This window comes from Hypomesus transpacificus, chromosome 22, assembly GCF_021917145.1.
Source record: "Hypomesus transpacificus isolate Combined female chromosome 22, fHypTra1, whole genome shotgun sequence".
NCBI classification, from domain to species: Eukaryota; Metazoa; Chordata; class Actinopteri; order Osmeriformes; family Osmeridae; genus Hypomesus; species Hypomesus transpacificus.
The window spans coordinates 6,428,686-6,455,713 of NC_061081.1; the positions used below are offsets into that span (position 1 = coordinate 6,428,686).

Genomic DNA, 27,028 nt, shown 5'->3' on the forward strand with positions numbered 1-27,028 from the left:
AACCTTTGACATTGTGTTTAATTCAATAGTTTAGCACAATTGTTTCAACAATGCTTCCGAGTTCACTGACCGTCAGGAAGCACTTGATCAGTATTAACCACAGTTACAAAGTCATACAAAAACAGAGTCTGTGTGGCCACAGAATTTCAACCGAGAATTTTTACATTTAAATACTGTAACTACAGCTGGCCATCCCCGATGGTCAGTATCTTAGCGATGAGCGCTCCTGTTCCTCTGCTGACCAGAGATCCTCATCAGACAGGTCAGGATGGACAGATAGGCTCCAAACACACACACACACCACCATCACCATCATCATCATGGCCGAGGCTTTGAGTCAAGAGTCAGAACAACCAACCCATTCAGCAGGACTGTTCTCTGCTGAAACAGAACAGAACTGGAGGGTCCATGAGGTTGCAGTGGTGTGTGTGTGTGTGTGCGTCCAGACAGGTGAAGGGGAAGTCAGGGCGTTCAGCTATGCAGCCAGCTTCTCCAAGAGGACCTCAACTCCTTTGCTGTTCTTGATCTTCTGAAGGTCAGCAGTCATGGACATCAGCCCTTCCTTCACCTCCGCGGCCACGTCCACATCGGCACTCTTCAGAAGACTGAGGGGAGGGGGGAGGGAGAGAGTGATTCTTCTAGAACGTCAAGACGAAGACAGAACAGTGTGTGTGCATTCTTCATCCCCACTAGGAGTGAGCGCCCTGACCTGCACAGCACCATGGCTCCTCTGTTGACATGCACCCAGGTCTTCATCTGCTCCAGGCCCACCTTCTCCAGCAGCACTCTGGAGAACCGCTCTGAGGGAGCAGGAAGCCCAGGATCAACACACACACACACCACCAACACACAATCAGGATACACACACACATTCACACACACACATTCACACACACACATACACACACACAGGTGAGGTCTTGTGACCTACCTTCTCTGCCAGCCTCCTGAATCTTGGCGTCCTGCTCGATCAGCCACTTCAGGACCAGGTGACCAGCAGCATGTTCACACATGTGCAGCTAAAGAAAAAAGAACACATTACACACACACACACACACACAAAGCGGCTGGCACAAATGGAAGATTTCACACACAGCACACTTTGCACATTATCGCCACACTAGTCACACACACACACACACACACACCTGTCCGTCTGTGCCTCCTGGCGTGAAGTCCGGTGCAGCCAGCTCAGCCACAGCCTCCATGGCGGGCCGCAGGTCCCCCACCGCCGCGCCCAGGATGTCACTGATGGTGACGCTCACGGCCTTGTCCGTCGCCATGGAGGCGGCGTTGTCACACAGGTGCTGCAGCAGGGGCGGCGACACTGCCTCTAGGAGCTCCTGACGACGCAGAGCTGCATCTTTCTTACTGGGGGAGGAGGGACAGAGGGGAAGGGAGGGTCAGCACCAATCAGGGAACGGGAGTGGAGCAGGGCGGGGCTGGCGCGCGGCAATCGGAAGCCGTGGAGGGCTGGAACGGGGCCTCACCTGTGGGCGTTGCCGTCGCCGCGCTGCAGCACCTGGAGGATCTCGGGCAGCAGGTGGGCACGGTCCCTGGGGCTCAGCAGGTACAGCAGGACCTTCCTGCCGTACTTGTTAGTGATCACATCATCAAGAGAGGACAGGATCTCCTACAGGGGAGAGGGGACAGAGTGAGTGTGAGGGATGGGGGGGGGTGAGAGAGAGCACGACAGAGAAACAGTATCAATGCAGGCAGACAGAGATATAGAGAGACAGAAACAGAAAGACAGTGATCGAAGTTAAGAAAGGCGGACAGAGATTGATCTTACTAGGAGGACGGCCTGTTTGACCAGCTTGGTGTCGTCTACACAGTCAAACACTGCTAACAGGACCAGGTGGCCAAACTCCCCCTGTAGGGAACACATACAACACACGGTACACTGAAGTCACGTCACACAAACAGATTTAGAGGCACGATTGTCTGCGATCAGATCGACTCCTACCGTGGCAAACTTGACCATGTACGTCTTCATGGTTTTAATGATGACCTTCCTATCCTGAAACACAGAACACATTCATCAGTCCACACACACACACAAGATGAATGTGGAAAGCCTATACCAGTCTCTCTTTTACACACACACACAGATGCATGGGCACGTCCACATATACCCCCCTCCCTCCCTCTCCGGCGGCGGCGTGGTCACCTTGGGTGTGCCGTGCCAGAGGCAGTGCATGGCCACACGGGCACCGTCGTGCGTGTGAGCCATGTACACCACAGCCTCGCGGATGGACTCGATCATCTCCGTCCTCAGCTTGGCCGGGGCGTGCAGGAAGAAGTCCAGGAACACCTTGTGGACCAGCGAGTGTTTGACCACCGCCTCTCTGGGAACACACACACACACATCAGAGGAGGGTGTGTGTGAAGCGCGTGCACGGGGGGAGGGGGGGGGGGCGTGTGTTTTGGCACTTACTTCTGAGCCATCGGGGTGAGGTTCTGCTTCATCTCATCCAGGATGGTGTTGTTCTTCGTTGGGTGGGTCTCCAGAACCTTCTCCAGGGTGGGACACTCTGAAGACTGGAGGGAGGAACAGCCGCACGCGACACACACACAAACACAGGCTAGTCACGCACAGAAGAACGAGCGCTTTGCGCACAATTGGACCGTGCTACCAATGACAGTGTGTGTGTGTGCGCGCAGACCTTGCAGACGGTGAAGGTGTTTCCATAGAGCTCCTCGGTCAGCATGAGTCTCTGAGCGAGCACCGCCTTCTCGTCGTAGGCGTACTCTACCACGGACGACGCCTCCGAGTGACGCAGCATCTGCTTGACCTTCCCCTTGAACGCCAGCATCACGCTCTGCACCTGCTCCTTATTGCTGCCGCACACACACACACACACACACACACACACACACACACACACACATGAACAGACTGGTCCTACGGGAGAGGGTTCTGTAGGGGACCCGCTGCGTTCCACTCACCCATACATGAGGAACTTCTTGACGATGTTCTTGGCGTATTTCGACTTGCTCAGCTCCACCATGTGTTCTGGAAGGCAAAACACAAAACCGCATGATCAGGCACACAGGACTCGCACTCACCTCACACACAGGCCCTGACAATCACAGGCGGTGGGACAGACGGGGGGGATTGTTTTGAAGAGACCGTGGCTGACCTTGAAGTTCGGCGAGCACTTCCTGCCTTTGCTGGTCGTTCCCAAACTGGATGTAGCACTGCAGCACGCGCGTGGAGTCATGGGCAAACGCAATCTGGAACAGGAGGGGGGGGGGGGGGGGTGTGAGGGGGAGAGAGGGGGGGGGGGGGGGAGGGGGTGTGAGGGGGAGAGGAAAGGGTGTGAGGGGGAGAGGAGGGGAAGCCGGGAGAGAAAATGAGGCGGGACGTCAGAAGAGAAGGTGGTGAAGGGAGGGTAGGAGGTCAAGAGAGGGAAGGGGGGGGAGGGGTCCAGAGAGAGGGAGGAGAGGAAGGGACAGATTTGTCAGGCACAAATGACATGGGTGCAGCTGTACCCGTAGCTACGTCATTACAGTGCCAGCAGACAGGCGTTAAACAGCATGACATCACTACAGGGGGACACTTACAGACTTGACTTTTCCCTGGATCAGATCATGGAGCTCCTTAACGAGGTTGGCTCTCTTTGCCTTGCTACAATCCTTCCTGCGGACGAAACAACAGTCACATCCATCCGTGTGTGTGTGTGTGTGTGTGTGCACTGAACGAAACGGAACAAGAGAAGCCAAACGTGTTGATTGGCTGTCTTACTTCCTGAGGATCTCCCAGACTTGCTTGGCCCTGCTGATGATCTGGAACCTCTCCTTCCCCTCCAACTGCTGCCGAGATACCTTCAGATCCTTCTTCTTCTGCTTGAACTCATCCCACTTGGGCTTCTTAGCCTCTGAACCTGCGATGGGCACACAAACACACACACACAGAGTTAGACAGCGGTATTTAAACGCAAACAAAATGGCAGGCAGACAAGCATATAGACAGACAGGTGATTGAATGAAACGATATAAGACAAATAGACAGTTACATTATTTGATTGACTAGTCTGAGAACAGAAATATGTCCTACCCTCCTCGTTCCCTTCTCCAGGAGTGAACTTCCTCTTTTTGGAGAACTTTCCATCTGTTGGCTTCTTAAGGAATTTCTTTGGAGCTCCATTCCCTTCTGACTTCACAAACTTCTTACCCTTCTCTGCATTGTGGGGCTTGAACGGCCTTTTTCCTGTCGGTTTTCCGGCTGGTTTACTTGTCCATTGACCGCTTGGTTTTCCTGTCCGTTGACCACTTAGTTTACCTGTCCGTTGAACACCAGGTTTAGCAGTCCCATGACCTCCTGGTTTATCAGTTTGTTTGGTCCCAGGTTTCCCTATGGAATCTAAGAAAGATGGTTGCTTATTACTAAAGACGTTACACAGTTTACAATCTATTTGCCGTGTGTAGTAAGTTCGTTCAGACACAAACTGCAGTAAGTAACTTCACTCACCTTTTCTTTTTGGTGCAAATTTTTTTCCACCTTTGGGGGAGAACGCTTTCTTGGGTTTTACATCCATGGTTAAGTTCTGTTCGCAACAGACGAGATTGTTTCATGATCTTGTCTCATAAATATGTTTGCCATTAATGTTTGCCAGTTTGTTATTAACATCGATCTCTATGTGAATCATAGCACGTCATACCAACAAATAAACTTATAATTATACGACTAAAGAGGCAATGATGACTCATATGACATAATTTGCGAGCTAACTAGCTAACACGACAACAAAACATCATAAGTCACTTTGCTAACATGATCACACACACTATTTTTTATTATGAGCTGTGCAAAACGCAATAAGAAAGCTAGCTAAAGATTTTCAATGGCACAGGATCAAGGGCAATACTTTTATTTTAATAATAATCCCGAAGAGTTGGGTAGAACTGAAAACACGTTTACATACCTTCCCATGCGTCCCGGACGTTTTGCTTAACGGCAGAATGCATCAGACCGAGCGTCACGCACGGACGTAAAATGCCTTGTACATTGTTGTTTGCGACTTTGGTAAAGTGTTACGGCAGGTGTTTCCTTAGTCTTCTAAGAAAACATTTTTTCCAAAGAGAATATGACCACAAGTATAATGTATAATGTACTACAATGGTTAACTGTATTAAGTTATCTGAAATAACCTATATAGTACGAATCCAAGGACTGAGGTTTGCTGTCACGCTGCAACTGACTGAAAGGGGGCAGTGATGAGCAGAGTTTAAAGTTGCACTTACTTTAAATGCCTTCAGCTCCAGATGTTTCCAGTCGTAAGACACGCCCCGTGTCTATCCTTCTTCTCCCATTCCTCCCTCTCCTGCTCCCTCCCTCTATTCCTCGCCTCTTGTGCTCCCTCCTTCCCTCAATATTTATAAACCAAACTCACTAGACTGACTAGGCATTGCTGTTACTACACATGGAGCTATGGAAAGAGAAGCAGAGAACAAGCTAGTGCAGGACGGCAGGGTGGAGGAGAGGACAGTGGAGGAGAGGGGTTTCTATGTCCGTGTGTTTGGTGTGGAGGAGGGGGTGGTGAGGGGGGGTGAGGTGGTGGGCAGGTGTGAGGTGGGGCTGAAAGAGCAGAGACCAGACCAGGAACTGTCTCTTCATATCACCCGGCAGGGGGGCCCCCTGCTCAACATTTATGATGGTGAGTAGAAGGTAGGACACACACACACACACACTGCACATGGACACATGGATGTAGTACACACACAGACAAACACCCTCCTAGTAGAAGGTAAGATACACACACACACACACACACACACACACACACACACACACACACACACTGCACATGGACACATGGATACACAGACAAACACACTCATTCATGCACAGACAATCACACCGATGCACAGCTATTCAAAAAATACAGAGTTATGTTATAATTAAGTTATGTGTGTGTGTACTGTATCTGTGTGTGTGAGTGGATGTGTTTTCTATGTGCACGTGTGCATGACATTTCCTTCATTGCACATTTCCTCTCCTCACTGTGTGCTCTCCTGACCCGCTGACAACTACTACTTTTGGTCCACTGATGTTATCGTGTTCATGATGTTCATGGAAGATCCTTTGCAAGTCTTCTGCACAATGTTTTTTTCAGCCAATATAAATGTTTGAGTATCAAAGTATTTGTTTAGTTTAAAGTTAATAAGTTATGGATTTGTTAATTTAATAAGTTAATAAAATATAGTTTACATCTCACAAGTTCCTCCAAAAGCCAATTTTTTGTGGTCACTGTCAAACTTTGTTGGCCTATGTTTATTACTGTCATAGCTGTGTCCTATTCAGCTATGATGATATGACCACTTGAGTTGTGATATAGAGATAGACTGAGTGCATCTGTTCACATTTCAATAGAAGATATATTTTTATTATGTCCATTTATCAATCTTAATATTTTTATAAAACATGTTTTAAGTTGTGAGTTACCACCACTGGCACGTCATCGGGCCTGAGGGGTGCGGCCCCCGCTGCGGCAGGTGTCCCTTATGTTTCTGTATTGAAGGTGGCAACCCTAGTGTGTGCGTGTGTGTGTGAGTGTGTGTGTGTGTGTGTAAGACCACTCCCCTTGCCCTGCCTCTGACACCCTAACGTGAGCTACAAGATGGTTCCAGAGATATTAATTATGAAAGCAGACAAGTTGGACGAGATGTGGAAATGCATCACAGGAAACTGAAGATACATAACTGATAGGAGTGAAGCAGCAGTTTGTGTCCTCGGCCCTCAGTCCACTCCCCAGTCAGAAGTCTTCTACAGCCCAGTCGAGACCCAGTCTGAGGGAGAGATGCTCTCTGTCCTAATGCTGGTGGTCATGTTCTGGAGCCCAGGTAGGGCTCTGTTGTACCTGTACACATGTTTGTATTAGTAATGTATAAAACTGCCCTATACTGGTAAATTTTTGTGTTACTGCATATATGACTGTTATACATTGTATTGGGGGAGGGAGGGTAAGAGCGGAGGGAGGGAGGGAGGGAGAGAAGGAGAGAGAGAAGGAGGGAGAGAAGGAGGGAGGGAGAGAAGGAGGGAGGGAGAGAAGGAGGGAGGGAGAGAAGGAGGGAGGGTAAGAGAGGTTGTGTGAAAGAGAGGGGGTGAAGAAGTTAGTCAGGGGGAGGGAGGGGTGAGGAATGAAGGCTGGACTAGTTAGTGACAGATGAGTGGATGAATGACAGATAAGTGGATGAATGAAAGATACATTAATAAATGAAGGTAAAGTCATGTTGAAGTTATTTTCTCTCCTCAGTTTCCCAGGCTCCAGTCACGGATGAACCTCCAGGTTGGTAGAACATGAGCCTTCTACCATGACAACTAACTAGGCACTACTGGTTGTTGAGTTATAAAGTTGTATTTGTTGTGTCAGTCTAGGGAAACACAACTGTGTTTGGTGTGATAAGGTTAGAGGTAGTTTCTAGACTGGACTGTACAGACAGTCAGAAGACCTGACTGTCTCCTGTCTCTCCAGGTTCTGATGTAAGGTTGGTGGGTGGAGGTCGTCGCTGTGCTGGTAGAGTGGAGATGAAACACCAGAAAAAGTGGAGACAACTATATGGAAAGTCTACCTGGAGCATTAAGCATGCAGCTGTAGTATGCAGAGAGCTGGACTGTGGATCTCCTGTTTTAACAAGAGGCTATAATGGTGGTGAATATCTTCTTGCGTGGGAGTTTGTATCTAACTGTGCTGGGACTGAGTCTGCTCTGAGGGAGTGTGGACACATGAAGAACACATTCAACACTTACTCTTTCACAGAAGTGATCTGCTCGGGTAATACACACAATGTTGTCACATTCACCTGGGGATGTTGGTAGTCAAACTTTACTTAATCTGAACCTTGCTAATGAGCTGTTTGTACATTACCACAGAACACTTCTTCAGATTGTTATTAGATACTGTATAAAGGTGTCCTTTTCTGAAGAAATGTAAGCACGTTCATTTCTTGATAGATTCACCTCACGTAAAATAATTTTGAACTGTTTTTATCATTCTTGAGGGACATAAAACATGTTTATTGGTGGTTTTCTGTCTCCATGTCCATATTGACCTTGTCTCTTCCTCCAGAGTCTGTGAGGCTTGTGGAGGGAACTGGTTGGTGCTCTGGCAGAGTGGAGGTGAGGTCTGATCAGTCGTGGGTCTCAGTGTGTGAAGCTGACTTTGACAGGCTGGATGCAGAGGTGGTCTGTCAGGAGCTTGGCTGTGGGGCTCCTTCAGCCCTCCAGGGGGCAATCTATGGAGAAGGGAAAGGTCCACTCTGGGATAAAGAGTTCCAGTGTGGAGGCAAGGAGTCCCGTCTCCTTGACTGTGACACCTCAGACTCACCTAGAAACACCTGCTCACCTGGCAGTGCTGTTGGACTCACCTGCTCAGGTATTGGAAGAACAAGTTTGTCTCTCAACATCAGTTACTCACTCACAGAGAGATTATGGGAAAGATGAGAGCAGTGTTTTATTAGGATGCAGAGAGTCAGAGGACCTGACTGTCTCTTGTCTCTCCAGGTTTTGATGTGAGGTTGATGGATGGAGGTAGTCGCTGTGCTGGCAGAGTGGAGATCAAACACCAGGAAGAGTGGAGACTACTGTACAGTTTTATTTGGAATGTAAAGCATGCAGCTGTAGTATGCAGACAGCTGGACTGTGGATCTGTAATTTCAACAAAAATTGATGTTGGTGATGGAGATCTTCCTGCATGGGGGTTTACATCTTACTGTGCTGGGACTGAGTCTGCTCTGAGGGAGTGTGGAACAGTAAAAGAATGGGTCAGCACTTATGCTGTCATGGAGGTGATCTGCTCAGGTAACACACACAGGTCTAGTGTTGTTACATTCACCTGGTGATCTTAATAGTCACACATTACTTAGTTTGAACGTGTCAGTAGCTATCCGTACATTACCAAAGACTACATCAATAGATCATTAAAGATCCCATGACATGCAGTTTTGGATGCTTTTATATAGGTCTTAGTGGTCCCCTAATACTGCATCTGAAGTCTCTTTCCCGAAATTCAGCCTTGGTGCAGAATTACAGCCACTACAAGCAGTCTCACAATGAGCTTTCCTCAGGACGTGCCGTTTTTGTGTCTGTAGCTTTAAATGCTGTGAAGAAAAAAGAGGCGGGGCTAACTGCCATGTTTCGGTCGTTGGCAAGCCATAATGTCTCGAGGAAAAACCAATGTCGCGCTTTCATGGTCGTAGCTCATTTTTTCATCGGTGGGCCAAATACTCTCTGCGGGCAAAGCAGAGAAAGGGGAGATGATCCCCTATTGTGACATCACAATATAGGGGGGTTTTCAAAACCAAACGTTTGAGCTCTCATTTTCTTGAAGGCGGAGAAGATACCCAGGGCTTGGTTTACACCATTGGAAATTTCTAGCCACTGGGTGACCAAAATCAGGCTAGGGGAACTCATTAATTTTTAATAACTTCTTAAAGTGAAGTTTTCATGTCATGGGACCTTTAACAAAGGTTTACAACAGCCTACTGCTCCCTACAGGTGTATTCAGGAACAAACACAATGATCCAGTCAATAGCTGTCAGAACATTATCATAGATTACAGTCTATAACTATTATTGGTATATTGGGTTGTTCTTGTTTTAATAAATTCAAGGATGATGTCTTGTCAAGACATTAATCTTGTAAAAAAAAGAATATTAATGGAACACGTACTGTTTATTAAGCACATACTTTTATTGCGGTTTTCTGTCTCCATGTCCTTACTGACCTTCTCTCTTCCTTCAGAGTCTGTGAGGCTTGTGGAGGGAGCTGGTCTCTGCTCTGGCAGAGTGGAGGTGAGGTCTGATCAGTCGTGGGTCTCAGTGTGTGAAGCTGACTTTGACAGGCTGGATGCAGAGGTGGTCTGTCAGGAGCTTGGCTGTGGGGCTCCTTTAGCCCTCCAGGGGGCGCTCTATGGAGAAGGGAAAGGTCCACTCTGGGATAAAGAGTTCCAGTGTGGAGGCAAGGAGTCCCGTCTCCTTGACTGTGACACCTCAGACTCACCTAGAAACACCTGCTCACCTGGCAGTGCTGTTGAACTCACCTGCTCAGGTACTGGAAGAACAAGTTTGTCTCTCAACATCAGATTCTCACTCAAAGAGAGATTATGGGAAAGATGAGAGCAGTGTTTTATTAGGATGCAGAGTCAGAGGACCTGACTGTCTCTTGTCTCTCCAGGTTCTAATGTGAGGTTGGTGGATCGAGGTAGTCGCTGTGCTGGTATAGTGGAGCTCAAATATGAGGAAGAGTGGAGACAACTGGAAATAAGGTCCATCTGGAGCATTAAGCATGCAGCTGTAGTCTGTAGAGAGCTGGACTGTGGATCTGCTGTTTCAAGAAGACAATATCGTGGTGATGAAGATCGTCCTGCATGGGGGTTTTCATCTCGCTGTGCTGGGACTGAGTCTGCTCTGAGGGAGTGTGCAAACGGGTGGAACACATTCAACACTTCCTCTGTCACAGAAGTGATCTGCTCAGGTAACACACACAATGTTGTTACATTCACCTGGGGATCTTGGTAGTTAAACCAAGTCACTATTTCTGTCAGTACATTCCAAAAAACTATACCTTTATAGAATGTTTCTAAGGTTTTGAGCAGACTATTGCCCCCTACAGATGTAATCCGGAACCACCGCAGGTGTCATGTGGCGCTGTTGTACATGGTTGCCATGCCGATGTTATCATCACAGCTAAATAAGAGAAGTACTTCACCTGCTTTTCTGTTTTCCCCTTCCATTTCCCCTTTGTTTGCAGATCTCCTGTCGCAGCCTGGTATCTCCCTGTCTTCCTCCATGCTAGGGGCCTCCCAGGACCAGCAGCAGGGGCTGCAGGTGTTCAGGGACCACAGCTTTACCATCACCTGCTCCATCCAGCCACAGTACCCAGGAGGCTCCTTCCATGTCATCTTCACTGGCTCCAACACAACCCTGACACATACCCTCACAGCTGTCAATCACTCTGCCAACTTCCTGTTTCCTGCTGCAGACCACACCCACCAAGGGAACTACAGCTGTGTTTATGAAGAGTACGTTTTCTCTCATAACTTCACCTCTGAGAGTAAGCTACTCTCTCTCACTGTTGCAGGTAAGTGAGAATAGATTTTCAGAAACATCTTAAAACAGTTTAGTCTGTTCATCTCCACATTTTAAAAACAAGTAGCTGCACTTTAGACTGGAGATGGAAGGTACAGGATGTGTCTTTACCTTGGTGGTTGATCTGATCTGATGATTATCTATCTCCTGATTCGCTGTGTTTCTGTTCCAGCCAATCCTCTGCCAGCTTTCATCATCAGAGTGGTATTAGTGTTGCTGACTCTGCTGACGTCCAGCACTGCCCTCTATCTGTACTTTAAGGTACTGTAGTTTGTTCACAAGGGACATTTGTCCTTCCTCCCCCTTTCCGTGACTCTGTTGTGTCTCTCCAGACCACCAGGAAGCCTGCAGAGAGGGGGAGCATGGAGCTGGTCTCCCTGCATTTCAGTGCTGAAGCTGGGCCAGGAAAGGAGAGAGCAGACCTGAGGATGGAGCAGGAGGAGAGTGCTGTCTAGACGCTGATCTGAGGTCAGTCATGGAGTCCCTGCCAATGGTGACTGGCAGCACTGAGGGAAGCTAGTCTGATCCTGGATCTGCTAGCAACGCCATTCAAAAAAAAGATTATATGACTCAAACGATTTCTTCACTTATCAACACATTTTTATGTGATCACAGTTAATTTTGTTATGATTATTTTTATTGTTAAAATTTGTTCTTTTTTCCTTGCTGCTTTTTAAAATCGCAATTGTCATGGCAACAGCAGTTGATTGTTTAATACTACATTTTTTGTACCTTGCTGATATTTTTCTACTCTCAAGTGTTTTTTGATGTCGTTTTTACTGTAATAGGAATAAGATGTTCGGTTTTTGGTTCAGAATAAGATTACGAGGGGTGGGGTGTTAAGAGGGCAAATAGTTATGAGGAAGCCATGAGGAAGCTATGAGGAAGCTAGTCTAATCCTGGATCTATTAGCGACACCATTTACAAAAAAGATTCAAATTCCTTTAATTTTACAATTATTTTATGAATAAAGCTTGTTTTGTATTTGACAAGTTTTGCTTTATGAACACATTTTAATATGACGTAATTTTGTGATGATTGTTTTTATAGTAAAAGTGTAAAAAAAAATGTTTATTGCAATTGTAATGGCAACAGCAGTTGCGTGTTTAATACTTAATTTTTTCTATCTTGCTGAGTGTTTTTTGACGTTGTTTTTAATAAGAATACGATTTTCGTTGTTAAGAGGTCAAATAGTTAAGAGGATTTGAATTTGTTCTCCTGGCCTCCTGACAATAAAGTTAGTTAAAATGAAGAACTAGTCAGTGTTTTCATTTTACATGTGTCATTTACTCACCAGCAGTGGTTGCCTTGGAGACTCCTGACAACAGAACACATTGTCATGGGAACACAGAACTGACCTGCACCACAGGAAGCTATCCAAGCTATCTATCTAACATGCATCTCAAGCTAATTTGAACTTTATTTGTCCACTGCAACAAGGACAAGTGAAGCTACAAGCTTGCTAGTGTATTAGATGACTCGTCTTTAGAGAAACAGTGCATGTTCTTCAGAGGACAGCCTGTGGTAATTTGTGCGAACACATTTACATTACATTTATGCATTTACCAGATGCTTTTATCCAAAGTGACCTCCAAGAGAGAGTTTTACAAAAGTGCATAGGTCACTGATCATAACAACGAGATGGCCCCAAACATTGTGGATAGCCAAACATGAAGCATACATTGTGAACCCAAATAAGTCCCAAAGGGAAGAACAATAAGAGCATGTAGTTAGACAAGTTACAATTAAACAGCAAGAACCTCAAAAGTGCAAGAGTGTACCTGTGGAAAAAGCAAGCAACAACAATATATTTCACAGCGAGTACAATAATTTTAAGACAGTTACAACAAACCAACAAGAGCAACAAGTCTCTCAATAAGAGTCATTGTGATCCTGGGGGAAACTAACATCAGGTCCAGCCAATCATTCCTAGTGCCGTTGTACTCCCAGAACAAGTGCGTCTTGAGCCTCTTCTTGAAGGTGGGGAGACAGTCAGTGTCCCTGATGGAGGTGGGGAGCTGATTCCACCATTGGGGGGCCAGACAGGAGAAGAGCTTGTGTTGGGACTGGGCACTCTCGAGAGGTGGGACCACCAGACGGTTGTCAGATGAAGACCGTAGGTTGCGGGTGGGGGTGTAAGGCAGGAGTACTGTACTCCACTTAGGTTAGAATAGGTTATAGGGTTGAAACAGGTTTTATGTGCATTTAGGGTTAGTATAGTGTACTATGTATTGTTATCTGTAATTTAGGAAGTTTTAGTATTAGGGTTAGTATAGTCGATTATTTATTGCTATCTGTATATTTAGGAAGTTTCACTTATTTAAGCTCATCATAGATGTAAATTATGTTCTGTGTACTTATATGTTATGTTATGCCAGGTGCTTGCATTGTCTTGTCTTAAGAATTTCAGTGCCCAGTCAAACCTTGTGTTGTTCTTTGTACCTGACAAATAAAAGACTTGAACTTGAACTTGAGGAGAGACTTGATGTAGTCGGGTGCAGTCCCGTTCACCGCTCGGAAGAAATCTTTTCTTTATATCCGAAATGCAGTCTAAAAGAGGTTGAACAGTATCATTATCATTGGGTTTCAAAGGCAGATAAAGTTGTGTGTCATCAGCATAAAAATTAAACAAGATGAATTCAAGGACTGAGGTTTGCTGTCGTGCTGCAACTGACTGAAAGGGGGCAGTGATGAGCAGAGATTAAAATTGTACTTACTTTAAATGCCGTCAGCTCCAGATGTTTCCAGTCGTAAGACACGCCCCGTGTCTATCCTTCTTCTCCCATTCCTCCCTCTCCTGCTCCCTCCCTCTATTCCTCCCCTCTTGTGCTCCCTCCTTCCCTCAATATTTATAAACCAAACTCACTAGACTGACTAGGAATTGCTGTCACTACACATGGAGCTATGGAAAGAGAAGCAGAGAACAAGCTAGTGCAGGATGGGAGGGTGGAGGAGAGGACAGTGGAGGAGAGGGGTTTCTATGTCCGTGTGTTTGGTGTGGAGGAGGGGGTGGTGAGGGGGGGTGAGGTGGTGGGCAGGTGTGAGGTGGGGCTGAAAGAGCAGAGACCAGACCAGGAACTGTCTCTTCATATCACCCGGCAGGGGGGCCCCCTGCTCAACATTTATGATGGTGAGTAGAAGGTAGGACACACACACACACACACTGCACATGGACACATGGATGTAGTACACACACAGACAAACACCCTCCTACATGCATGGACAATCACACACACTGACATACAGCTAGACAGAAAATACATAGTAATGTTATTGTGTGGATACCAGTGAGCCTGCGACAGAGCGTCTTTGTAAGTCCACCTGAGAGATGGCGATGCTTTGAGTAAAACAATCGTGTCCACCAAGAGGGGGTGTTTCCACTGCATGTGCTGTCTGAGAGCAGGCCTCCCAGATGTGCTGTCTGAGAGCAGGCCTCCCAGATGTGGTGAGGCTGTTGGTGCTGAGGTGGTAGAGGCAGGCCAGATCAGAGCTCTGAATCTGTTACCAGACAGCCTTACTCCCCCACACATTCCTCCATTCTATGAGCATGCCCCTGTGTGTGTGTATGTGTGTGTGTGTACTGTGTCTGTGTGTGTGAGTGGATGTGTTTTCTATGTGCACGTGTGCATGACATTTTCCTATTTCCTACATTGCACATTTCCTCTCCTCACTGTGTGGTCTCCTGACCCGCTGACAACTTAGGGTGATTTACTGCCCTCTGTGCATGTGTGCATGTGGGCGTGTGTGCAGCATGCAGTGGTATATGTTTCTGGTACACTGGTCCTGCTGTTGTGGAGAGCCTTCCAGAGCAGCAGAAGCCATAGCTGCTATACTAACGCTGTCTGTGAGCCGCTCAAACCAGCCCCTCACGGCTGTGTGTTCCCGTACAGGCGTTGGAGCCTGTGTGTTCAGGTTTGCGGTCACCACGGAGACCGAACGCTGCATTGTCGGAAGCTGTTCCTTCTTAGTTACCATTGGCAACCTGAGTGTCCTGCTGCAGTTTAGGACACCTAGAGGTGAGGACTTTTGAAGTGTATCGACCTTGCAAACACAGCCGGTTCATACTTGATATAACGTCATCATAACACTAGTGGTGGTGTTACCTGGACAGCATGTTGTTTGCTTCCTGTTTCCACCAGAGCTGCAGGACTTCCTGGACCAACTGATGGGAAGAGCCAGCTGCAGGAGGCAGACATCCCAAGACTCATCCCCCCTGCGCGGTCATGTAGGTGACCATTAGCCACCATCCCATAATCTCATCTCCAGGTGGGTAAAGGCTTTGCTGACCTGACTTCGCTCTTCTCCCCTCCAGTTCCATGGGCATTTATCACAGCAGCAGAACATGCTGCAGGACTACCTGAGGACAGCTACATACCAGAAGGCCATCCTGCTCAACGAGGCTGACTTCAGAGACAAGGTGACCCCTCAGACACCTGTGTTAACTGGCCTCTAGCTGGCCTCACAAGGCGTCTACCCCCTAGGGGTTCTACCTTAGGTTGTCTACCCAGCCTCTAGTTGAACATGACAGGTTCTGTACCTGCTCTGTGTGGGATGATGATGATACTGTTTGGTCTCCAGGTGGTTCTGGAAGTGGGCTCTGGTTCAGGGATCCTGTCCTTATTCGCCCTGCAGGCAGGAGCCAGGAGGGTGTACACTGTCCAGACGAGCCCCGCTGTAAAGTACACTCAGGTACCCACTATCTGCTACACAAGTAGCAAGTACACAAATAGGTCAGCAATAGCAAGTGTAGAGTCGAGTCTTCCGTCATACCTTCCATCCTACCCTTCCTACCCTTCTTACCCTCCCTCCCTCCCTCCCTCCCAGAAAAACAGTTTGGGCCAGAATAAGCCTCAAGTCATTTCTCCTTAAGAATGTCAAGCCATGCAAAATAACAGGAGGGGGAAGGGTGTGTGTGCGTGCGTGCGTTTAGGCACTATGTGGGCTGTCATCCAGGGTTCTGTGGTTTTCTTCTCGCTTCTAGGAGACTCACCATGAGGGCGAGGGTAGGTGAGGGTAAGGGTGGATGCTTGGGCAGACATGAATCAGATCAGTCACTAGATTTGGGTCTCTCTCTGACAGGAGCAGTGTCCTCCTCTCGTGTCCTCTCCTCTCCCCCCTGCAGCTCCTGATGAGCAGTAACAGTGTGTCAGACAGGGTGTGTGTCCTGAAGGGCGGGGTGGAGGAGGTGTGCTGCCCCGAGCAGGTCGACATCATCGTCTCTGAGCCAATCGGATACATGCTGCTCAACGACAGGATGTTGGAGAGCTACGTCCATGCCAGGAAGTGGCTCCAACCCAACGGTGAGTCACTACCACCACCACCAACCACCCCCCACCACCCCACACCACACCAGCCCCCCCACCACCCCACACCACCACCACCACCACCCCTACCATTCTCCCCACACCATACACTAAAACCTCTCACACACACACTAAGAACTAGAGTACCAAGGTCTTATAGACTAAAAGCATGCTCTGGTGATGATAATGCCTTTTAGGATTCATGTGTGGGTGTATGTGTGTGTGTGTGTGTATGTGTGCAGGTCTCATGTTCCCGTCCTACAGTGACCTCCACCTGGCCCCCTTCACAGACGAGCAGCTCTACATAGAACACTACGCTCGTGCTAGCTTCTGGTGGGACACACACACACACACTGACAGATATGCCATTTCTTTCCACATCCCCCATCTCTTCTCCCTCCCTTCTCTTCTCTCCCTCCTTCCCCCTCTCCTTTCCTCACCTCCCCTCCTCCCGTCTCCTCTCCCCCCCTCCTCTCTCCTGAGGAGAGCTGAACTGAATGCCAGTGTGTTAACGGAGCATGATGACCCTTCCTCTCCCTCCCTCCCTCCCTCCCTCCCTCCCTCCCTCCCTCCCTCCCTCCCTCCCTCCCTCCCTCCCTCCCTCCCTCCCTCCCTCCCTCCCTCCCTCCCTCCCTCCCTCCCTCCCACGTCTATCTCTCCTCTTCCTCTCTTCTCTCCCTTTTCTCTTCCTCCCCTCTTCCTCTCCTGTGCTCCCCTAGTGTCATGTTCCACCCCCTTCATGTTGTTGCATCTCACTCAGCAGACTAGGGGTAGTGCTGCCAGGGTATTTAGTGTGTGTGTGTGTTTGAGTGTGACAGTCTATGTAGGTTAGCACCGGGCTTTGACCTCAGCCAAGCATATTTCCTGTCGGCATAAGACGCTGGCTGCTACAGTCCGACCCTGACGTGTCTGCCTCCTCAGACCAGACTAGACCCTCTCAGTCCCCTCTCAGTCCCTCTCTGTCCATCACTCCCCCCCCCCAGCCCCCACACCCCAACTTAGTCCCTTCTTGTCTCTCTCCTCCCCCTCACATCCCCTCCCGCTCCTCCCTGTTCTCATTTTCCTCGTAAACAAGCACCAAACTGTTCCCCCTGTGTGCACGCTCCCCCAGGCGCCAGAGGTGTTTCTATGGCATCAACCTGAGTGGGCTGCACAGCGCTGCAGTAGAGGAGGTCTTCAGGCAGCCCATCGTGGTGAGGGGGGGGGGGGGGGGGGGGGGGGGCTGACAGGGTCTGGAGGGCCCGGGGAGGGGGAGGGGGGGGGTCTAGTGGGACAGCTCCTCCTCACTGTGTCTGTGTTCTAGGATACGTTTGACATGCAGATTCTGATGGCCAAGTCCATCAAGCACTCCATCAGCTTCACCGAGACCAAGGAGAAGGACCTCCTCAGGTACGAGCTGTGCTGTGTGATGTGTGCTGTGTGCTGTGTGCTGTGTGCTGTGTGCTCTGTGCTGTGTGCTGTGTGCTCTGTGCTGTGTGCTGTGTGCTGTGTGCTGTGTGCTGTGTGCTCTGTGCTGTGTGCTGTGTGCTGTGTGCTGTGTGCTGTGTGCTGTGTGCTCTGTGCTCTGTGCTGTGTGCTGTGTGCTGTGTGCTGTGTGCTGTGTGCTCTGTGCTGTGTGCTGTGTGCTGTGTGCTCTGTGCTGTGTGCTGTGTGCTGTGTGCTCTGTGCTGTGTGCTGTGTGCTGTGTGCTGTGTGCTGTGTGCTGTGTGCTGTGTGCTGTGTGCTCTGTGCTGTGTGCTCTGTGCTGTGTGCTGTGTGCTGTGTGCTCTGTGCTGTGTGCTGTGTGCTGTGTGCTCTGTGCTGTGTGCTGTGTGCTGTGTGCTCTGTGCTGTGTGCTGTGTGCTGTGTGCTCTGTGCTGTGTGCTGTGTGCTGTGTGCTGTGTGCTGTGTGCTGTGTGCTGTGTGCTGTGTGCTCTGTGCTGTGTGCTGTGTGCTGTGTGCTGTGTGCTGTGTGCTGTGTGCTGTGTGCTCTGTGCTGTGTGCTGTGTGCTGTGTGCTGTGTGCTGTGTGCTCTGTGCTGTGTGCTGTGTGCTGTGTGCTGTGTGCTGTGTGCTGTGTGCTGTGTGCTGTGTGCTGTGTGCTGTGTGCTCTGTGCTGTGTGCTGTGTGCTGTGTGCTCTGTGCTGTGTGCTGTGTGCTGTGTGCTGTGTGCTGTGTGCTGTGTGCTGTGTGCTCTGTGCTGTGTGCTGTGTGCTGTGTGCTCTGTGCTGTGTGCTGTGTGCTGTGTGCTGTGTGCTGTGTGCTGTGTGCTGTGTGCTCTGTGCTGTGTGCTGTGTGCTGTGTGCTCTGTGCTGTGTGCTGTGTGCTGTGTGCTCTGTGCTGTGTGCTCTGTGCTGTGTGCTGTGTGCTGTGTGCTGTGTGCTGTGTGCTGTGTGCTGTGTGCTGTGTGCTGTGTGCTCTGACTCTCACTCTGAAGGCTGAACTTGCACCAGCCGTCGTGCCATCTAGGTGTCACTGTTCTCCAGGCAGCTGTGTGTGTGTTGTGTCAGGATGGAGATTCCCTTTGTGTTCCCACTCCTCCAGTCTGGGCTGGTCCATGGGATCGCCTTCTGGTTCGACGTGGCCTTCGTAGGATCCAAGTAAGAGCTATTGGTCAACAACAACTATTAAATACGGTGTTGGTTGGAAGCAGAGTTTGTCAGCTTGTGGTGTCTGTCAAGCAAACAAGAACAACTAATAATCACTGCACTTTCCGTTCAAAAAGGGTCAAAACGACTCCAAACTTGACATCTACAGCTTTGTGGATGCGAAGACAAATGACAAACAGACAAGAGCTTGCTGACTTTGCAAAAGTGTGCCAACCTAAACAAGGCCTCCATCTCTTTCTCCCTCCCCCTCTCTCTCTCTCTCTCTCTCTCTCTCTCCCTCTCTCCCTCTCTCCCTCTCTCTCTCTCTCTCTCTCTCTCTCTCTCTCCCTCTCTCTCTCTCTCTCCCTCTCTCTCTCTCTCTCTCTCTCTCTCCCTCTCTCTCTCCCCTCTCTCTCTCTCTCTCTCTCTCTCTCTCTCTCTCTCTCTCTCTCCTCCTGTCCAGGGCGACGGTGTGGTTGTCCACCTCTCCCTCAGAGCCTCTGACACACTGGTACCAGGTCCGCTGCCTGCTGCAGACTCCTCTGTTTGCCAAGATGGGTCAGACGCTGTCTGGCACTGTGCTGCTCACTGCCAACATGAGGTATGGACGGAACTGGGGACTAAGACAGAAGGGTGTTGGTGGGGATAAGGGACTAAAGGTATAATAATAATAAGACTTTATTGATATAGCACATTTCATTCAAGAATTGCAGCCCAATGTGCTTTACATAAAATCAATAAAACAATAATATAAGTCATAAAAGTAATAAAACCCTTATGAACATAGGCCGCAGTCTAGCGTGTTTGCTTCCCTAATATTTATGGGTAATGTGTTCCATAGTTTGGGGGCGTAATGGACAAAGGCCGCATCACTAAGATATAGGGGAATAGAAAGCAGTGGACTAGGACTAAGAGGACGAGAAGACCAGGGGTTTGGAGACCAGTCCCAAAGGGATGAGGAGATGAGGGCCATAAGGATGTGCTAGGAGACATGGCCTGTGTGGAGCTGTATAGGTGGGTGGTGGGTGTTGACCTCCCATCCCTCTGCCTCTTCCCCGGTCCCTGCCAGGCACAGCTATGACATCGACATCTCAGCAGTCGTGGACCAGTCAGGCTTCAGGTCTGGGAACAGCCTGGATCTCAAGAACCTCTTTTTCAGGTCAGCTGACACCTCTGCCGGCCTCTCCAGCGGCTGGGCCTGCGTCCCCCCCCCCCTTTATCCAAATTGTCGTGTGAAACGTGCAGGGAGGATTTCAAACCGTTTGAAATGTTTCTCTCCTCTGCAGGTATGCCTAAGGGGACGCCCTCCACAGATGGGTCCACCACCCTTGTCCAGTCACTCTCAATGCATCAGTGTTCTCAGACTATTAAACCATATATCCCTGCTGCAAAGGTCTGTATTGTACATGTATTGTTGAGGAATTCAAATGAATTGAATCTGCAGTATCAATGCAAGTGGAGAGAGTAAGACAGAGAGAGAGAGAGAGAGAGAGGCTTATGGAAATGGTGTGAGAGCAAAAAATAAACAACGTCAAGCTGAGTGTTTCTTGTCAAGTCTACTTTCCTGTTAAAACAGGTCTGGGCATGGGACGTTATAATCCAGACATCTGCCAGAGGGTTCCACACATATACACTATCCTCCCAGTGCTTTTAACACCACACAGCCCCTGTTCCTGAGAGACAAACTACTGTCAATGCAGGTGGATGCTCCACAGGCTGCCTGCATTACAGACCACTTGGGACTGGCAGTCTGCAGCACATGAGGCCTCGGGACTGAGTGTCAGCAGCAGCGTAGGTGGGTGTTGTCTTCCATGTGGTTGTCCACTGGGGCTGCGGCATCAGAGTGGCAGGTTGTAATAGACTGGAAACATTGATTAGGAGGGCAGGCTTTGGCTTAAGAGCCAGACCTGACTCTCTCAACGAGGTGGCAGGGAGGACAATGGTAGCCAAACTATCGGCCATGGCATTAGCTGAGCAAAATCAAGTTCCATCTTCTTTATGACAGGCATGGCATTCATGAAGTACTTTGAAGAAGACTCCAATCCTTACAGAATACGCCTTGGACGCTGAATGCCCTCCTGAGTCAGACTGAAGAGTGTGGAACTCTTCCAGCGTGTTCTGGAATGAACCCAGCATGTTCTGGAACTCCACTCATGTTCTGCAAATGACTAGAATGACAATGTGCTGCCCTCTAGTGGAGATTAATTAACAATAACTTAGTGACGAAGTTGGTGAAGATGAGTGCTGAAATTACTTCCAGACTTCCAGAGCTAACTGGCACATCTCTGTAATTCTCTAGCTAAGACATTCTAATTCTAGATAATGCACACAAAGTCTTGATTTGTGTGCCACTTTAGATCTTTAGCGTCTGATTAATGAATGTGTATAAAATGTAAGCTCTTACAGTAATGAGCTGCAACAAGTTGTGTAATAGAATCATCATAAAACACTCACAGGCAAAGCTTTTTTTGAAAGATTTATTGTTTTAAAATGAAGGTGCAAAAATGCATAATTTAATTTAATCTACAGATCACAGTGTTTATCAAACTGTACAAAAATAACTTTTAGACAGATGCAGATGTTCAGTCTTTCTTGGTCTCATTCTCCACAGGGATGGGAATGTGGCCTTCAGCTCCAGAGCTCTGAGGGGATGGGGCGGGCGCGATGGCAGGGGCAAAGCTGATGGGCACCACCCTCTCTTTCCCATTAGTCACTGCCTGCTGTGGTGCATGGATCCGGAGCTGCCCATTGGTCAGGGAGCAGGTGACCTGCTCGGCGTTGACCCCGTCAGGAAGGTCAAACTCCTGCCTGAACTCCTGACATCTGTAAGAGTAGGAGCCTTTCCCATCGTCTTGCTTCTTCTCCGTCTTCCCACTGACTCTCAGCTTCCTGCCCACCTGCTTGACAGACAGGTCCTCTGGGGAGAAGTCTTTAGTGTCCAGGGTCAGGGCAAAGAGATTACTGTCCTTCCCCATCTGGAAAGAGATTGGCTGGAAGACGGAGGAGGAGGAGGACACCGACTGGTCGATCTCCTCAAAGATCTTCTGGTGCAGGCGCTCCATGTACTCCATGTTGTGCCTCATCTCCTGCATGTGTCTCATCATCTCCTGCTCCATGTGGTAAACGAGGGGGCGCGTCTCGGGCCACAGGCTGCGGACAGGCCAGTGCAGGTCCATGAAGGGGCTGGTGGGGTGCTGGAATACACTGGGGCAGAGCATATTCACTGGTGGTCTCTCTTCTGGTCTTGACTGGTCTCTCCTCGGTTCCGCTGGTCTCCTCTGGTTTTCCTTTGGTCTCTGCTGGTACTAGCCTCTTGATCTCTGTTGTTGTTGCTGTCTTGTTTTGCTCCTCTCCTCTCGTCTTTCTGTTGGTGCTTGTGTGATCGTCTCTGAGTCCGAATGAGCTTATGACTGATCAGAGACGGCCGGCCTCCTTTTATACTGGGCTGGAAACTTCCAGCAGCATTCCAGTGACGGTGGGTTTTCTGTTATGACTACGTAACTTTACTCATAGGCCAAAACAGCATTTGGCTGTTACTTCAGCCCTGCTGCCACATGCCATGATCACGGAGCTCGGGTCTATTTCAGGGTTTAGGCTCAGTGGCCGGTCACTTGGACGGGACACACAAGAGGGGGTTGATAAGCATAGGGAAAGAGAGAAAGACACAGAGAGAGAGAGAGAGAAAGAGAGAGAGAGAGAGAGAGAGAGAGAGAGAGAGAGAGAGAGAGAGATGGGGGGGCAGTAAGGGAGCAATAAAACAGGAGGGCTTCAGAGTAGAGAAAAAAGACAGACCGACAGACCGACAGACAGAGAGACAGACAGACAGACAGACAGACAGACAGACAGACAGACAGACAGACAGACAGAGAGAGAGAGAGAGAGAGAGAGAGAGAGAGAGAGACAGAGAGACAGACCGACAGACAGACAGAGAGACAGACAGACAGACAGACAGACAGACAGACAGACAGACAGACAGACAGACAGACAGACAGACAGACAGAGAGAGACAGAAAGGGGAATTTGTGACAGCTGCCTGACTGGTCATTCACACTCTGAGATAAACTATTTTCTTCATGACAACAAGCCTAAAGATATCCCTGATGCCACTGTCCTAGCAGTTAGATAGACTACTGAAGGTTAGGAAACAATGATCTGGTATGAAAGCGTAGACAAACGCTTTAGAATACTAAATGGTAAATATCAAGGAGAAATGTACTTCCAACACGACCTGTATTAGGTGGTTATATTTAACTATTGTCACTATTCCAAGTCTTTTTCCGCGAGAGAGAATCTGAATTTGACACCGGTGACAACATTGTTTCTGCACTCAGTTCTATTTCAATCAGATGGTTAGGTTGTGAATAGACCGTCAGCAAATAAAACATGCTCACTTACAGTATGGAGGACTCTGACTCATGAACCCAATATAAAATACTACCTACACCATGACTGAACCACCCCGAACACTTCAGACTTGCAGGGTTTGTTCATATAAGGGCATTGTTTCTTAATTGACTGTCATTTATATTATTGGTCAGTATCAAGAAAGTATTCCAATCCAGGAAGTGAGGGAAGTTGGTCTTGACTACATGTTTGACCACAGGTAAGAGTGACTCATAAACAGAGGTAAATATCGTTTTTATTTATTTTAATTTTTTTACAACATAATTAAAATGCATTATTAAAATGTAAATATCAGTGTAGATAGAACATGAGTAAATGCAATTGCTACAAACGATTTATGAAAGTATAAAATGATATTAACTGGCACAGAGAATCATATCAGTCCAACTTGTCAGCGGTCTCCTTCTGGTGTGAGTCTGTGCTGCCCCCTGTGGGTGAGCTGAGGCACTGCGGGGACTGTGTCTGCTCCAGGCTCGAGCTGATGGGCACCACTCTCTCGGCCTCCTCTGGACACTCCGCCTTTGGAGCCTGGATGTGGAGCTTCCCGTCTTGAGCCAACAAGCAGGTGACCTGTTCAGGGTTGACCCCGTCAGGAAGGTCAAACTCCTGCCTGAACTCCTGACATCTGTAAGAGTAGGAGCCTTTCCCATCGTCCTGCTTCTTCTCCGTCTTCCCACTGACTCTCAGCTTCCTGCCCACCTGCTTGACACACAGGTCCTCTGGGGAGAAGTCCTTAGTGTCCAGGGTCAGGGCGAAGCGCCCTCCCTCTCTTTTCAGCTGGTAGGAGACTGGCTGGATGGCCGCAGAGGCTGCTGCTGGGCTGGGGTCCATCTCCTGGAAGATGGTGTGTTGGAGCTTTTCCATCATCTCCAGACTGCTGTCGAGCTCCTTCATGTGTCTCTGCAGCAGGTCCTGCTGGAGTAGAATAGGCCGCAGCTCTGGCCAGAGACAGCGAACAGGCCAGTAGAGGTCCATGGCTGGTCTGAGGGAAGACTGGAGTACTTTGAGGCGCAGCATCGTCACTGGAGGGTTTTGTGTTGAGTCCTCTTGCTTTGAGATCACACAGTGTGTTCAGTGTTGCTTGTAGCTTTCTGTCTGAGCCCTAGGATTTTCCCAGTTTTATATCCTGCCACTAGGAGCTCCAGCACATTCAGGAACTTTCCAGTACTTACCACATTTCTCCACAGGGAGGCAAATTGCCTGGAAGTGAGTAAACAGTGTTGTATCTTATAGAATGGGAAGTTTTGTCATCCTGTCTCAGTTGTCTTCTGAATGTGAGTTTGTGTCAACTTTGATTGGTCAGATCTATAATAATTTCCCCAAAAGAAAGTAGATAACGTAATGTTAATAAAAATGCTTTAATTTTTTTTACCAGATTGTTGTAACTACTGTAAAACACTCAAGTACATAAAAAAACAGAACTCCCACAATGAAAATAGCGATTTAATGTATAGGTTGTATAAGCACAACCTATTTTCTCATGAATGTCTAGGGAAATTGTGGGGAAGGAAAACCGGGTGTTATGGTTCCGATTAAAATGCGTCAAAGCTTAGAGGAATTGGACAATACAATGGCAGAGAGGGAGACATGGTTGTGTCTGCTCCTACTAGCCCTTCAAAGCCAAGGGGACACAACAACTGACAGCAACTAACAGTAGCAACCGGAAGCTGGAGATTTCCACTGCCAGGAAGTTGGTCCAAGCTTAACTGGTTGCAAGTGGGACTGTTGTGAAAATGGCGACGTCTCGTCGCTCTTCCCAGCAGCAGCAACATAGCCTCTCTTTGCCACCCCGCAGTAGCTCGCTTTCTCCCCCTCCCGTTGGATCTGCCTCGGCAACTGTCGACGGTCCTATATCGCCTCCAGCCGGTTCTGAGCCTGAAAGTGCGGGTGATCCAGAGCTATCCCCAGTCTCTCCCGACATCCCCACCCCGGCTCTGAGCAGTAGCAGTAGCACCAGTTCCACATCTACGACCACCGGGGGGTGTCAGCAGCTCTGGCTCGACTCCGGACTCCGACAGCTCTAGCCCGGGCAGCAGCGGGGGAGGCTGTGGCTCAAGCGGAGCATTCAGGGAGCTATTTGAAGCCTGTCGGAATGGAGATGTATCGCGGGTGAAGAGGTTGGTGGATTCCGTCAACGTGAATGCCAAGGACATGGCTGGACGAAAATCGACCCCGCTCCACTTCGCTGCAGGTAGCATTGGCTCGCTAGTTTGTAAACATAGCTCGATAGTTCTAGTTAGTATTGATACTGTGTAGATACATTGTTAAAATAACAAAAAAGCTGGCTTGTTTGGCGGACATATGTCTGTATCGTGCAACCTTCTTTACAAACTTTTTTTTTCAGGACCAACTTATGTGTTGTTTGTTTGCTGGTTCGCTGGGTTTGCTAGCCAGAGAGGCTACAGCTAGCTTTAGTTTTAGGGTGGGGGATGGGTTACTTTGGGTGGGATGTCAACAACAAGAACTGAGCTTGCTGAGTTTCCTTTACCGTTATGCATATCGTTAGCTAGCAACATCATAACAGACACATACTGACACAGCAAAGTTAGTTTATCAAAACAAATCATTATCTCAAACTTTTAATACTCCGCTACTAAAAAGCAATACAAAAGGCTCCACCTAACACAAATTGTTTTGGATGTAGATTTAATTTGGCGCTTGTTGTAGCTTATATTTTGTTTGTTGTGGGTGCTTGTCAAGCAGATTCTTTACATTAAACATCGCTTTTCCTCATCTCCTCTCACTGTATCCTATCACTTGTTTTGCCATGCCCTATCCCACCACACTCCACACACCCACTGTCTTACCTACCTGTCCTTATTTTTTCAGGCTTCGGTAGGAAGGATGTGGTGGAGCACCTTCTCCAGACAGGTGCAAACGTGCACGCCCGTGACGACGGGGGCCTGATCCCACTCCACAATGCCTGCTCCTTCGGCCATGCAGAGGTGGTCGGCCTGCTGCTGTGCCAGGGTGCGGACCCCAATGCCAGGGACAACTGGAACTACACTCCTCTGCACGAGGCTGCAATCAAGGGCAAGATAGATGTCTGCATTGGTAGGGCTTCATTTAATTACTCAGACCCCATTATGGCAAGCGCTGTGGAATGGCTGGATTAGATCCCCTCCTTTCCCCCTGTGTCCGCCTACCCCTGCCTCTATTTGTCTCCTTGCCTCTTCCTGTCTCTCTCGTTGCCTCCTTACTTTTTCGGTGGCGTAGCTGGCTATAGCGGTGTTTATGAGAGGCTGTCGTTGCGTTCGGGAGTCCCTCATGTTTGAACCCTGGTGTAGGCAAGAGAGGAAGGAAAAATGTGTATTGAAGAGCGATGCAATTACACACTGGTGACACCTGCTTGATCCTCTGGTCCACAGTGACCCTAGAGTCTGCAGGCCTGCGTCCTTTTGCATGTATTCTATTCTGAGGCTCCATTCCACCAGTCTGTAAATGCCTCTGTGGCTATCATTATGATAGAACAACCTGAATAAAGGTGTACTGTACGCTACTGCTTCAGTAGCTGTGCTAGAGACATCTGCCTGTACACCAGTGGTTCTCAACCCTGGTCCTCAGGGACCCCCTGTCCTGCATGTTTTAGACGTTTCCCTGCTCCAGCACACCTCATTCAAATTAATGGGTCGTTATCTAGCTCTGTAAAAGCCTGGCAACGAAC

The 27,028-nt window shown here is 48.7% G+C and overlaps 6 protein-coding genes across 6 annotated transcripts; 3 read left to right on the plus strand and 3 right to left on the minus strand.

The window, feature by feature from the left end:
• pum3 (pumilio RNA-binding family member 3) lies at positions 1-4,977 on the minus strand. The gene is made up of 17 exons (XM_047044921.1): positions 4,929-4,977; positions 4,475-4,550; positions 4,061-4,366; positions 3,749-3,887; positions 3,568-3,643; positions 3,144-3,237; positions 2,950-3,016; positions 2,667-2,841; positions 2,438-2,541; positions 2,171-2,348; positions 1,967-2,020; positions 1,793-1,873; positions 1,491-1,633; positions 1,149-1,371; positions 932-1,019; positions 710-800; positions 1-605 (listed from the first exon to the last, which is right to left on the minus strand). Exons 2-17 carry the CDS (start codon positions 4,539-4,541, stop codon positions 476-478), a joined length of 2,016 nt encoding a protein of 671 aa, XP_046900877.1. The 5' UTR covers positions 4,542-4,550; positions 4,929-4,977; the 3' UTR covers positions 1-475.
• Positions 4,978-5,434: 457 nt separating this feature from the next.
• On the plus strand, positions 5,435-12,343 carry LOC124484364 (antigen WC1.1-like). The gene is made up of 11 exons (XM_047045257.1): positions 5,435-5,660; positions 6,763-6,846; positions 7,260-7,292; positions 7,479-7,778; positions 8,073-8,378; positions 8,507-8,803; positions 9,746-10,051; positions 10,178-10,477; positions 10,754-11,083; positions 11,264-11,352; positions 11,424-12,343. The coding sequence occupies exons 1-11, from the start codon at positions 5,435-5,437 to the stop codon at positions 11,544-11,546; spliced, it is 2,394 nt and encodes a 797-aa protein (XP_046901213.1). The 3' UTR covers positions 11,547-12,343.
• A 1,607-nt stretch (positions 12,344-13,950) lies between these two features.
• On the plus strand, positions 13,951-20,500 carry carm1l (coactivator-associated arginine methyltransferase 1, like). Its single transcript, XM_047045650.1, has 13 exons — positions 13,951-14,221; positions 14,982-15,107; positions 15,231-15,316; positions 15,404-15,508; positions 15,670-15,780; positions 16,214-16,391; positions 16,637-16,727; positions 17,506-17,587; positions 17,698-17,783; positions 18,883-18,972; positions 19,424-19,561; positions 20,030-20,119; positions 20,247-20,500. Exons 1-13 carry the CDS (start codon positions 13,996-13,998, stop codon positions 20,254-20,256), a joined length of 1,419 nt encoding a protein of 472 aa, XP_046901606.1. The 5' UTR covers positions 13,951-13,995; the 3' UTR covers positions 20,257-20,500.
• A 904-nt stretch (positions 20,501-21,404) lies between these two features.
• Positions 21,405-22,616, minus strand: LOC124484647 (heat shock protein beta-11-like). The gene has a single exon (XM_047045651.1). It carries the CDS (start codon positions 22,176-22,178, stop codon positions 21,543-21,545), a length of 636 nt encoding a protein of 211 aa, XP_046901607.1. The 5' UTR covers positions 22,179-22,616; the 3' UTR covers positions 21,405-21,542.
• A 287-nt stretch (positions 22,617-22,903) lies between these two features.
• On the minus strand, positions 22,904-24,392 carry LOC124484176 (heat shock protein 30-like). The gene has a single exon (XM_047044978.1). The coding sequence runs from the start codon at positions 24,379-24,381 to the stop codon at positions 23,743-23,745; it is 639 nt and encodes a 212-aa protein (XP_046900934.1). The 5' UTR covers positions 24,382-24,392; the 3' UTR covers positions 22,904-23,742.
• Positions 24,393-24,520: 128 nt separating this feature from the next.
• Positions 24,521-26,915, plus strand: LOC124484175 (poly [ADP-ribose] polymerase tankyrase-1-like). The gene is given in 3 exon segments (XM_047044976.1): positions 24,521-25,331; positions 25,333-25,555; positions 26,194-26,915. Coding segments are annotated over 3 exon segments (744 nt in total). The 5' UTR covers positions 24,521-25,097; the 3' UTR covers positions 26,481-26,915.
• Positions 26,916-27,028: the final 113 nt, after the last annotated feature.